This window comes from Bos indicus, chromosome 4 (assembly GCF_029378745.1).
Source record: "Bos indicus isolate NIAB-ARS_2022 breed Sahiwal x Tharparkar chromosome 4, NIAB-ARS_B.indTharparkar_mat_pri_1.0, whole genome shotgun sequence".
Classification (NCBI taxonomy): Eukaryota; Metazoa; Chordata; class Mammalia; order Artiodactyla; family Bovidae; genus Bos; species Bos indicus.
Genome location: NC_091763.1, coordinates 92852945 through 92866478, shown reverse-complemented (window position 1 = coordinate 92866478; position 13534 = coordinate 92852945). Strand labels below are relative to the sequence as shown.

At 43.2% G+C, this 13534-nt stretch overlaps 1 protein-coding gene across 1 annotated transcript in view; it reads left to right on the top strand.

Moving 5' to 3' along the window:
* Window positions 1-13249, top strand: part of RBM28 (RNA binding motif protein 28) — a 32356-nt gene extending 19107 nt beyond the window's left edge. The window contains exons 14-19 of the mRNA XM_019959035.2: window positions 1557-1715; window positions 5073-5222; window positions 5543-5617; window positions 8042-8298; window positions 8863-8962; window positions 11420-13249. Coding sequence (XP_019814594.1) covers window positions 1557-1715; window positions 5073-5222; window positions 5543-5617; window positions 8042-8298; window positions 8863-8962; window positions 11420-11554 — 876 coding nt within the window. The 3' untranslated portion in view covers window positions 11555-13249. The remainder of the gene's footprint in view (window positions 1-1556; window positions 1716-5072; window positions 5223-5542; window positions 5618-8041; window positions 8299-8862; window positions 8963-11419) is intronic.
* The last annotated feature ends 285 nt before the right edge of the window (window positions 13250-13534 follow it).

Sequence of the window (13534 nt, the reverse complement as noted above, 5' to 3'; positions counted from 1 at the left end):
CACATAATACCATGTCAACATTATGTACTGGGTCTTATTCTTTGTTTTTGGAATGCTCAACAGTATGTGTTTCCCAGATAGTATGCTTCTAGATCATGAAGTAGACACTTAAAGGCTCGGGCTGTATATAATTAGGTGTCAGTATAAATGCAGAGTAACATGAGAAAGGAAGGTCAGTGTGGGCTAAATAGGGAAGTGCGGATGTGGGTCTTGGAAGGGAGAGATAAGATGTATTTTGTTGGAGGGAGGGTATTTCCAGATTATGAAATCATTTTAGGAAAACCCCATATTATGGGATTTTTAGTGATAACTGGTACTGTTGAGTTCCTTTGCTGCTTAGCAGTCTTTGTTCCAATAATTTTTACTTTTGCCCGTATAGTTTACTTTAACAAAGCTAAGCCAGCCTAGAATGGTAAAGATGCATGATCATTAATAGAATTAGCTCTGGAACCTGAAAGTGCAAAAGATGACGGACAGAGACGAGAATGTAGTGAGCCCGGAGGCAGCATTTCTTTTCCATGCAGGCTCTAGACTGGTGTCCTCGACGGTTTTTGGTAGTGAGCATCTAGAGATTATGGTATGTGGGGGGCATTGGATGCCCTTTTCTGATCATAGTGCAATAGTGACACATTTAATTCTCCTTAAAGTGAATTTTTCTAGCAAAAGGCTCACTAGATTATATGTATTATAATTAAACAGCAGACACAGCTTTTCCTGGGAGAAAAATCGCACTGTTGAATTTAAGCATGATAACCCTTCAGATAGCGCTTTTCATATTTGTTTCCAGGGTATTTATTTTGTGAGTTGCTGTAATAGTACCTTTACCAAATAAGAAGTGGCAAAAATGAAACTTGATAAAAGTTTAACGTAAAACTTATTTCTGCTGAGCTGCTCTTAAGAAACAAGTCAGGAGAAGAAGGTCACCCTTTCACTTTAGAGATAGATTGTCCTGGGGCCAGTGCTTTGTGCAACATAGGTCAGGCTCTGGAAACTGTTTGTTTCTATTGACGTTTTTTTGCCTCAAGGTGGCAGAGTTGAGACAAGACAGTATTCTGTCGCGTATCCTTTAAGTAAATCCATTTCCTTTTGGAAGGACTAAATAATCAGTTTGAGTTGGTGGATAGGTAAGGACTTGGCACAGATGTTAACTACAGTATTATTTATTATTTGCTTTGGGCCAGATTTGAGCTTGGGATTTTATGCATATTACCTTATTTCAGCCTCACATCAGTACTGAAAAATCGGTATTATATTTTGATCTGCAGTTCTACCCTGTAGGTGAAATTATTGAGGCTTAAAAAGTGTTATGTAACGTCTCGAATTCAGCCTGACTCCAGAGCCCATGATCTTATCACCCACCCCCGCTCTTGCCTCCTCGAACCTTTCTTTCTCTGTGTGCTGGGCATCATCAAAAGGCTGCAGCGTGGGTGATTTCTATTATTTTTTCTAGATGTGTGGTTACTGGATTGGGGTCATGGTTCTTTTCCTGTTGGAGAATTATGTGCCTGTATCTTTAAAGAGTAGATTGTACTGTTAACAATTTGTTGTTCTTTCAGTTTGAGCTGCTGAAGCATCAGAAACTCAAGGACCAAAATATCTTTGTCTCCCGGACCAGGCTGTGCCTGCACAATCTCCCAAAGGCTGTGGATGACAAACAGCTCAGAAAGCTGCTGCTGAATTCCACCAGAGGGGAGAAGGCGGTGCGCATCAAAGAGGTGAGAGTTGGCCCTGCCCACTCGGGGCTTCACTGCTCATCCTGGGTCAGACCACATGTTTAGTTCAGGCTGTGGTGCTAGTGGGTTTCGCTGGTGGCTTCAGCAGTAAAGAATCCACCTGCATTGCAGGAGACATAGGAGACACAGGTTCAATCCCTGGATCAGGAAGATCCCTTGGAGGAGGAAATGGCAACCCACTCTAGTATTCTTGCCTGGGAAATCCCATGGGCCGAGGAGCTCGGCGGGCTACAGTCCATGGGGTCACAAAGAGTCGGACATAACTGACGCGACTGAGCACGCGTGCCCATGGTGCTAGTAGATTGACAGATTTTCTCTTGGGCTCATTGTCAGCAGACAAGACTGTGTTTGGTGATTTTCATGGTTTGGGGAGGTTTAAAAAACTTTTTTTCCCTTCTAAGAACTGCTTTTCACATCTGACCAGTTGCAGCAGAATGTGCAGAAGTATCTGCACTCATGACTTAATTTAGCAAGCATTTATTGGATACCTGCTGCATTCTCAGCATTATACCAGGTGCTGTAATGCTAGTTTTCTTGCAGAGAAAATAATCTATGTCCTCTGCTCCTTAGAGGAGCATTTCACTACCATTTAGGCTCTTGCACTATAGTAAGTTCTCAGTGCCCTGTGGTGGGCACAGGGAGTCACTCAGGTCTTCAGCAGTTGTGTTAGACAAACTCTGAGCTCACACCAAGACGTAGTCAGGCTCTGTGTGACTACAGGAACCGCTGTCCTGCCCCCACGGCGCCCCCACATGCCTGCTGTGGGATTTATTGCTACACTGTCCTGTAATTATTCATCAGTCATTTCTCCCAGCCACACTGAGCTCTTTGAGAGCAGGTGTCATCTCATTGTTCCCAGTTGTTGGCATAGAAACTGGCACATAGTCATCTCTTGATCAGTGTTTATTGAATAAGCAGCATAGCCAGTATTATGAATCTACTTTGCTCTGATTCATCACCATAAACTATTTTCCTACTCCTGGAAATCCCCTTCAAAATGTATGATATTGCTATTCAGGGAATTATAGGAGAGAATGTGAGCATAGCTGACACCACTGTTAGTAAAACCATTCAAAGAGTTACTGTCATAGGAGTCAGTTATGTAATTTCTCATCAGCATCTGTGGTACTTAGTAAGAGTCTGTATATCTAACACCTGTCATCGCTTAGAGACATGTATGTGAGTTTTATAGTATTTGCATTATATTGAATTTTCTCTTTAAATCTTTCGTATGTGTAAGTATAGTGTTCAGCTAAGATAGTAAGCTTTTTGAAGATAAGAGCCTCATTTTATGCTTTTCTTTTTTTAAATGAATACCTGAATCATTTTACTATACACTGAAAGTTAACAACATTGTAAATCAATTATACTTCAATAAAAACTTTTAAAAAGCCAAAAAATCAGTTATATTTTCTTTTGAAATACAATCCAAATTTCTTAATCACTAAGAAAACTAAGGAAAAAAAGAGTATCAAGACACAGTTTCTATGGCTCTGTTATAAAGCATGCCAGACTAGCCACAGGTTGCTGCTACTGCTGCTAAGTCGCTTCAGCCGTGTCCGACTCTGTGTGACCCCATAGATGGCAGCCCACCACGCTCCCCCATCCCTGGGATTTTCCAGGCAAGAATACTGGAGTGGGTTGCCATTTCCTTCTCCAATGCATGAAAGTGAAAAGTGAAAGTGAAGTCGCTCAGTCGTGTCCGACTCTTAGCGACCCCATGGACTGTAGCCCACCAGGCTCCTCCATCCATGGGATTTTCCAGGCGAGAGTACTGGAGTGGGGTGCCATTGCCTTCTCCAGCCACAGGTGAATATAATGTAAATGTTCAGCTCAAAAATAAAAACAACCCACCAGTAGTGCCGAGGGATGGAGTATTTAGTAACATCCCCACTGAGGATGAGAATATTTCCACATTGTTTTGAGTGTACAATTTTAATGTTTTGCTAAGGTGAGTCTTCATCACATACCACTTCATTGATGCTGTGCCCAACCAGTCTGCCATCCGCAGTGGGACAGTATCTCCTGATGGCCCCTCCTCTGGCCATGGGTGGTAATCACTTCACCTGCTCAGTACCGTCCTGACTCAGTCCTTTCATTCTTCTACTGTGTTCAAAAGACTGTCAGCTTCTCTGCCTTGGGCATCACAGTCGTTAACTCTGAAGGTCCAGAATAAATCTGGATCCAGGCGAGTAAATTCTCAAATTGGCAAAAGCTGCCATTTTTATGTAGGTTGCTAAATAGCCATGGTCCCGCCAGGTGTGCACTGACTCCGTCATCACCTGCTCCCAGAAAATGGACTAGAGGCCTTTGGAACGGTCTCACCATCCAGTGGTCTCACTTTGGCTCTTGAGCATGAAGTCGAGGGTGCTGTGCCATGCTGCATCGAGGCGAGTCCCTGGGCCAGGCCTGGGGGCAGCAGCTGAGGAGACTGGAGGGCTGTGCAGCGTGTCCGGCTGCCTATATGCTTTTCTTGATTTCCCTGCAGTACATGGCACCGTTCTAGGCACAGAGTAGATACTGGGCATATACCAAATGCGGCATCCACATGTCCCTGATACCTAGACTTCTCCATTACCCGACAAACACAGCTTCCTGGGAGTGAAACCATGTAAATGATCAGTTTTCCCAAAATACCCTGCCATTCCTTGGTGCCCCAAGATGCCTGGTACAGCTTAAAGTTTTAGGAAAAAATCATTCAAGAGAAGATCTGAGCTCTGAGCAAATATAGCTGAAGCTCCTTCCTGTATTTCTGAGGCTATTTGTTGGTCAGGATCTTCCTCATGCCAGAACTTTCTTATCTAAAGCCATCAGGCCTTCATCCTTCCCTTCTTCAGTAATATTTCTTCTGAGTGGTTTCTTCAGTGAGGAGACCTGCAGACAGCACTTCAGTCCCGGTGCTGATTTATACCACCCCAAGTACCACATACCTCTCAGCTTGTATGTGCTGTCACATCAGCAGTTAGCCATTAAAATTCTTCTTGGGAAGTTTATCTGCATGCTTATTTGGAGGTCTGTGTGGATGTTTGTAAACCCTTAGAAAGCAAGAAAATACCTATTTAATGTGTTCTGTGCTCTCAGGTGTATTCTAGTAAAACAGACATTCATAAGTGTTAACTCCAGTAAAACTCTTGTGATGGTGATATAGATGAAGACTGTTTCAATAACCTAATTTCTTGTTGAAGCTGTTAAGGGTCTTTATCCTCTAACTATGGCTGATTCATGTCAATGTATGGCAAAAACTACTACAATATTGTAAAGTGATTAGTCTCTAATTAAAATAAATAAATTAAAAATAAATCCTCTAACTACTGATTCTTTTCCTCACTCTACTGGTAGTGTCGGGTGATGCGAGACCTGAAAGGAGCTTATGGGAAAATTAAGGGTCAGTCCTTGGGCTACGCCTTTGCAGAGTTCCAGGAGCACGAGCATGCCCTGGCGGCCCTGCGCCACATCAACAACAATCCGGAGATCTTCGGGCCTCAGAAGGTGAGCCTTGTCCTGTGGCGGGGGGCCTGTCCTCCGGGGGCCATTTATGGGAAGCCCTCTGACACTTGTGTGATGGATAAGAGTGGCAAGGCCTTGGAGAAGTGAGCGGTGACTCAGGTGACGGGATGATTGGAGGGAACTCTAAATTGGGTAGTCTGCTCGCAGAACTGGCCCCTTGCCTCTAAGTAGAGGGAAGTGAGCAGCACCCTCTGACTTGCAAGCAAGAGGGTAGTGGGGGCAGGGGTGGCGAGCATCTCAGCTCCATTGCATGCTGAGATTAAGAAATCAAATGAATGATAATCTGTTTCCTGCTGCTGCAGAGACCAATAGTGGAATTCTCTTTGGAAGATCGAAGGAAACTTAAAGTCAAGGAACTGAGGATCCAGCGCAGCCAGGTACAGAATTGAAATTTTTTTCTTTTCTCTTTATTTTTTTAGTTGTGGTAATATATGCATCACATAAACTCTACTATTTTAAGCATACAGTTCAATTTTTTTTCAGACCATATTTAAGCTCCTGTTTTGTTCAGTTGTGATTCTGTTCCCTTAAATTAGGGCTCTGCCTTGCTAGGTTCTTGGTTACGCTTTCCTCTTAGTTTCCTAGAACTCTGCAGGCCGTCTCTCCTCCACTGGCCTGGCTGGTGGTAGCTCCACAGAAGGAAAGGGCGAGGAGAAGCAGCCCGATGGCAGTCAGCAGTGCTTGTACTGCAGTGTTTGGTGATGGTACATGTCAGAATTAATAACCAAGGTTAAGTTGTCCGTTACCTGTAGAGTTCAGCTATCTCTTCCGTAATTCTCTTTTCATCTTGTACGCTCCAGAGGAGTGATTCCTGGTAGTTTTAGTACTGTTTCTAATCTAGTGTAGTGTAGAGGAACTCTGGGAACAGGAAGACTCATGTTCAAACTCAGGCTCTGCCCCTTTCTGAGTTCCTTGGCAAGTTACTACCCCTTTCAGCTTCAGCTTCTAGTTTATAAAAATAGGTTTAATATCATCTGTGTTAACATGTGTAAGTTGTCTCACAAGCTACATGGTCAGTACACAGTCAGTACTCATTCTCTCATCCATCATGCCACAGGACATAGAAGACCAGATTATTCTTGATACCATAACTCCTACAGATCTCATCGATAGTATACCTTGACTTGGATATATACCAAACATTTGCTGTGTTCTGGGTCTTTCTGGTGTATATCATGAGCATGACCCATAGAAGAGGAGTTTCAGTGATGCATACCATGACCCTAGATTGGAAAAATCTGGGTTCTGCTTATTATTTAAGGCAGCTTTGTTATTGTAGTTATAGAATTATTTACTGCCTCAATCAGAGGTGATTCTGTAGCTTCTGGCTTAAAAAAAAAATTCAGGTGGCCTTATTTGTTATCTACACTTACGTACATACCCGTCTTTCTGTGTAAAAGTGCCCCTTTCCCATGACTCAGGGATCCTTCTCAATTTCCATGCTCATATTCCCCAAGTGACTTTTCCCCACCTCTCTCAGAAGAGAAGAGACTTTATTGCTTGTGCTTTCATGAATGTCCTTAGGCTCTTTTTCAGTTTTTTACTTGGTTTATATCTCTTTTCTCCACTGGGCTGTGAGTTCTAAAAGGTAGACACTTCTTTCTTTCATCTGCACCCTTACCACTTAGAGACTGGCACATAAGAGGCATAAAATAGATCTTTGTTCTCCCACTATGCCTGTTTAGATTTCTGAGGTGAAAAGGACAGAATAACATTATTATTACTGCATTGATTTCACATGAATCTTCTTTGTCTTCCCCCACTTGTGCAAAATAAATATGTAACATACTTTATGTCCTCCTCCTCATGTCTTTTCCTTATCTTCATTTCATTTATTTTTTTCTCTAAGGTTCTTCCTTTTTTTTTTTAATGTGGATTTGAGTTTCTAACCTGTCGTTTTACCTTTCTTAGTAAATTCATTTAGTATTTCTTGCAATGAAGGTCTACCAGTGATAAATTTCCTTAATTTTATTTTGGAGGTGGGTAGGTGCCTCACCGAGCGGCTTGCAGGATACTAGTTTCCTGACCAAGGATCAAACCTAGGGCCCTGGCTGTGAGAGCACCAAGTTCTAACTCCTGGGCCCCAGGGAATCCCCATATTTCTTTAATTTTTGTTTGTCTGGTAAAGTTTTGTTTTTCCTTCACTTTTGAAGGATAATTACATGGATATAGAACTCTAGGTTGGTGATTCCTCTGCCACACACACATACTTTTAAACACTTTATTCTGTTTTCTTCTTGCTTACATGGTTTCTGAAGGGAAATCCAGTGTAATCTTAACTTTGTTCCTCTGTGGGTAATGAATTTTCCCTACCTCTGGGGAAAGATTTTTCTCTTTGATTTCTTGCAATTTGATATGATACGCCTAGATGTACTTTTTTTTTTTTAATCCTGTTTGGTGTTTGTCTGAGCTTTCTGAGTCTGTGGTTTAATGTCTGTTGAAGTTTGAAAATCTTCAACTCTCATTACTTCAGGTATTTCTTCTCATTCCTATTACACCTGTGCTCCATGCTGCTGGCCCTTTCTTGTTTGTTTTCTGCTGGCTTTTGAGTTTGGGGCGTACCTACACTTTCTCCTCGTTTCTGCATGGGAAAAGGAAAATGGTTGTTTTGTGTCCCCTACCCAGTAACCCTCTGTTATGATGTCAGGACCTGTGAACTGCTTGTGTTCATTTTCTTAAAGTCTCTAACTATTTGGGGGAAGAATTCCCCTTCTCTCACCAAACTCAGTCCTCTTCTGCTGCGTGTTTCCAGCAAATAAATCTCACCTAGTAACCAAGTAGCATTCTCTCGTCTTTTGCAGCAAAAAGTGAAATCCAAGCCTGGAACTGGTGAGCCCCAGCAGGTACCACCAGAACCTGGGAAAAAGCAGCAACAGAAGGCAGCTCAGAACCACATGCAGGAACAAAGCCAGGCCTCCGTGCGGCAGAAGGGGACAGCAGACTCTGTCTCGTGGGCAGGGTTCCAGACCAAGGCCGAAGTGGAGCACGTGGAGCTGCCTGATGGGAAGAAGAGAAGAAAGGTCCTGGCGCTCCCTTCACACCGAGGCCCCAAAATTAGGTGAGATGTGGGATGGCTTCTCAGAGGGTTTGTCTTACTTCGCCATTTTTCCTCCTTGGGGCTTTTGTGTGGATGAAAGGGATGCTGGTTGCTCCAGTCCCGCATGCAGTATCTCTATGCCGGCAGAGTCACTCTTGCACCAAATGGAGGCCAGAACAGGACTGGCCTTGGGCCCCTCAGAGGGGCCTTCCAGGGTGGGCTCTCATGCCGCTTTTCTCCTCCTCTGAAGCGCTTCCTCTTGTCTTGATGGCTGTCTCTGAGGCCCACCTACTTGAGGTTTCTGTCCAGAACAACAGATTAATGCTGTCAACAAAAATCAATCTTTACGAAATTTTTGTTAAGTAAACAATGGTTTTTAAAAGTCCCTTGAGGTTTTTAAACCAAAGCAAAAGACAAGTATACAAATGTTGAGCCCTAGGACATTCTGTTGCAGTATCCCTTGATTTCTCAGGGGCTTAGAAAGAGCCAGTGTAAGAAAAGGCCTTTTATCTTTTGGGCTGAGAAAACCTCAGGAGTGCCAATTAGAGGAAGAACTCAGGGTGACACTTGACCATGTTGTTTCAGGTTGCGGGACAAAGGCAAAATGAAGCCTCTCCCTCCCAAGAAGCCAAAGCCCCAGACAAACCACCAGAAGCAAGAGAAGCAGAAATTATCTTCCAAGCAGGTAAGTTCTGTAGGCCCTGAGGCTTTGGTATGGCACAGGTCTGCCGGGGTTGGCAGCCATTTGAGCCTTGATTAGTTAAGCAAAGGAAAAGACTTCTTCTAGATTGCAGTTCTGTACAGGGCTGCAGATGTGGAGGTACATAGTTCTAAAAGTAGGGAGAAGAATACAATGGACCCCATGATTTTGTTACTGTGCTTCAACAATTATCTTGTTTTACCTACCCACCCCCACCCCATCCTGTGAGTATGTTACAGTGAACTCTACCTCACTTGTGGATGTACCCCATGTAGAAACATATCTCAGGATTTATCTCCAGCTGATCAGGCCTTACACACATATGGTGGCTCATATGGTAAAGAATCTGCCTGCAGGGTGGGAGACCTGGGTTTGAACCCTGGCTTGGGAAGATCCCCCTGGAGAAGGGAATGGGTACCCACTCCAGTATTGTTGCCTGGAGAAGTCCACGGACAGCAGAAACCTGGCGGGCTGTAGTCTGTGGGGTCACAAAGATTGAGACACGACTGAGCGACTAACACTTGCTTTCACTTTAAACACACATACACACAGACACATGTTATGCGATCATCACATCTAATGAAATTAATAAGAAACCCTTACTAGCTAATGTGTGGCCCATATTAAAACATTCCCAGTTACCTCAAAAATACATATTTTTAAGTTGGTTTGTATAAATCGGGTTCCAAACAAAAAGCCGGTTACTTCCTTGACCGGGGATTGAAGCAGTGCCTCAGCAGTGAAAGTGTTGAGTCCTAACCACTGGACCACCAGGGAATTCCCTGTATTTGGTTTTTAAATCTCTTAAATCTTTTTTCCCCTATAATATCCAGTCTTCCTTACTACACCCTTTTTTCCATGCTATTAATTAGCTGGATCAGCCAGGTCCTTGGCCTTTTAGAATATATTACCTTTTGAATTTAGCGGCTTTCTTCCTTGTTGCTGTCATTTAACTTGTTCCTGTAGTACCCCATGTTGCTTACAAACTGGACTTTAGGTCCAGAGCCTTGATTAGATTTAGGTCCAGTTTTCTTGGTGAGAGTATTTCATAGGTGGTGCTGTGTGCTTTCTGTTGTACCGTGAGGTGCATAGTGTCTGGTTGCCTCTTTTTTTTTTTTTTTTTACTTTTTATTTTACATTGGATTATAGCTGATTAACAATGTTGTGATAGTTTTAGGCGGACAGCAAAGGGACTCGGCCATATATACATGTATCCATTGTATACATGGGTCTAGGTTGCCACATAACATTGAGCTGAGTTCCCTGAGCAGTGCGGTAGGACCTTGCTGGATATCCATTTTAAACAATACTGCAATGTGTGCGTGTCAGTCCAAATTCCCTAACTGCCCCGTCGCCCCATTCTTCCTCCCTTGGTTGCCCCATTTTTAGTGATGCTCTGATTCATCAGTAGCCTTAGAGATTGTCTGCTTCATCCCTCCATTTGAAAGTCTTAGCACCCATTGATGATTGCTGTTTATTTAGATATGTATTTCAGTACGAGTTGCAGAATGGTAATTTCTTAATTTTATCAATCCTTATGTGTTTTTTAAGTAAAAGTCTAGAAAAAAGAGCCTTCCCTTATCAACTGTTTGGCTACCACAGAATACCATTTGTGTAGGAAAAGCAAGGTAATTGCTAGAGTTTTTTTTTTTTTTTTTTCCTTTTTATCAGTTCCCAGAGTAATGAGTTGTTTCCCTACCAACCTTCTCTGAGAAAGTAAGGTTTTTGTAGCGTTGTGACTTTGCGAGCTTCTGTGTACTTGACATGTTTCAGCCGGATGCAGTCATCATTCTGTCCCATCGGAGGCCAGCAGAAGCCCCTTCAGGTTGACTCCTGTCCTGATGCAGCCTTGTCTGTGGTAGTGTCCTTGCTTCTAACACAGTGGGATGTCCCCACGCATCTGTTACTTGGTCAGTCCTGGCATTAGCTTCCAAGGGGCCCTGGCTCTTTTTAGTAGAAAGTGGTGGTCATGCGTTCTCGATCATTTGAGGTCAGGTTTTCTTTTTTCCTTGCCTAGTCCCTTTATTTTAAGGGTATAAGATGCATTTGCCGTCTCATCCCACTCAAGAAATCTGTGTCTCTGGGAAGCCTCTGACCCAGCAGACCATCTTATAGAGGTCTCTTTGAAGCCCTGTAATCCTTGGTGAAGAAAAGGGCAAGCGAGACCATCTGGACTCGAGGCTGACTCATCCTTGAGGAGATCTGTGTGAGCATTTGGGAGTTGGAGTGGGAGTGGTGTTTTAGCGGGGTCCTTCTCTTAAGCATTCCTGGTCTGTTTTCTCACCAATGGACAGTCATTTTGGGGTCACTCCCTGGAAGTCCCTCATGTGGTGGACAAGATCTCTGAAGCTAACTCTCTTTCTCCCTTGGCTGGCCCGAGGATAAGGTAATGCTTAGTGCTTGAAACTGATTATCTTATGTTTCCTTTCCTTTCATTTGTAGGTACCTAGGAAAAAAGCTAAAGGAAATAAGACGGAAGTTCGCTTCAACCAGCTGGTGGAACAATATAAGCAGAAATTATTGGGACTTTCTAAAGGAGTTCCTCTTGCAAAGCGGAGCAAATGGTTTGACAGTTGATGATGCTAGAAGACTGGGTAAGGAACTGGATTGTGTGCATCTTGGTAAGGCTTCCTCCCCCCGCCGCTTGTCACTTACGAGGGAAGAAGCCCCCTGAGAGCGCTGCCACTTTGGGATGTCAACGTTTGGACTTTGGTTCCTCCTGTGCGTGGTTAGCTAACCACAAAGAGGAATATCAGAAAAACATGGGACGCTTTTTACATATTCTGAGTGAAGTTGTGTCTATTAATTCTTACCCATTTTAATTGTGTTTCTCAAATGGAAACAATTATAAAAAGCATTCTTGACTGCCGAAGTTTTAAGATGTATATTTTGTTAAGTGTCTTCTCTAAATGAGATAATTTGTGGCTTTTTGAATAACAGACTCTCATTTTTAATATATGTGACTCCTTTATTATAATTTATAAATGTCTTTAATATTCCCAACTCTCATTCAGTCATGTAGGCCTACATACTGTAGGAATTAAGAAAGAGCAGAGAAAAATGATTTCCAACCTAATCTCTGAGGTTGGGAGAAACTTGGAAAGTAATCGAGGGCATGGGGCCTGGCCAGGAGCAGTGCTTGATAATCGTCTGCCAAGTAAGTGGGGAGTAGCTGGTAGTTAACTTGAAGTCATTTGCAGTGGCCCACAGACACCAGCCTGGCTGGTGCTAGCCTGCATTTCCTGTCTTCCAGCACCACCTCCTGTGGACTCAAGAGATGTAGTGGGTAGTGGAGAGAGCAGTGAGCAGGAGGCCAGAGAAAGAGTTGGAAATACAGCATAGAATTCTTAGTTCTCCAGTCCAGTCCGGTGCTATCATGAGAGATGCTTTCTTCAGAACCATTGCTGACCTAGGGATATCACTATTTCATTGAAGTATCTTGGGAAACCCGTGAATGCTCAGAAATACTCTTAAATGGCTTAATAATGGGTAAAAGAGAGACCATGAAAATGCTGAAAGCTTTTGGAGAGAACTTGTCTCCAGAGTTACCTTGAGACTGTGTGACCTGGGGAGTCCTGGCAGCAGCTTGGCAGCCCATCAACCCTAGGATGGGGTCAGACATGTTATTAAGGGTGTATTGATGCATAGAATATCCACAGCCTATCTGTCCTTTGCTCTGTTTTCCCTTCTCCAACTCTCTGCCCACCAGACAGTTTTTCCCCTGTTGTCCAAATATCTATAAATTAACCTTTAAAAATAATCTTAACATTTAGGACAGAGAACAGTTGGTGTTCATTCAGATAGCTTTGCCAGATTTTCTCAGATCCAGATGTTTCTCCTGACGGGTTTAGCAACCCGGTATGTTTAAAACATCATTCAGTTGCCCTAAAAGTTCTTTAAAAAGTTCTAGGGTGAATCATCCACTTTCTCAACACCCAGATTCCTTGTGTGACGTCCTCCTGGGGGGCACGTTACCACCGGTTATCTGGGAAGCCTCTTAGCTTGCCTTGGGAGTTTTAATGCAAGGAGAATTGTGCCCACTTCTGCACTTCAGAGCCTGATGTTTCATGAAATGGAATTTTCTGAATTAAACATGAAAGTGGACTTACGGGCTCCTTGGTTCAAAAACAACATCAAAACAAGCATTTCATTTAACTTCCAAGACTGAAGGCTGTCGGTCAGAACTGTCAAGTGTAGGTAGATTTTCTGGCTCGATTATGTAGCAGCTTGACTCAGAGATACTTCTTGTAAATAAAGAGTCTTAAGATTGTGTACTGGCTGTTTCTTTGCTTTTTTTTTTTTTTAATAAGAGGGTGGTGTAAGTGGGAGACTCGGTCGATGTGAAGTCTCCGCTTTGATCCACAGTGTACAAGTCCCTTCCTCTAGACTTCGCCTGCGGCAAGGATTCTGCCTCCACTGTCTTGAAGTGAGGTTTCCAGCTCCCTCTATTACAAAGTCAGGGCATGTGAAGTTGTTCTTGGAAATACTTCCAAATGTCCTCTGGTATGTTTTTGTCTTGAAAAGAGGTTTTCCAGCTAAAAATTCAGCGTACAGAAC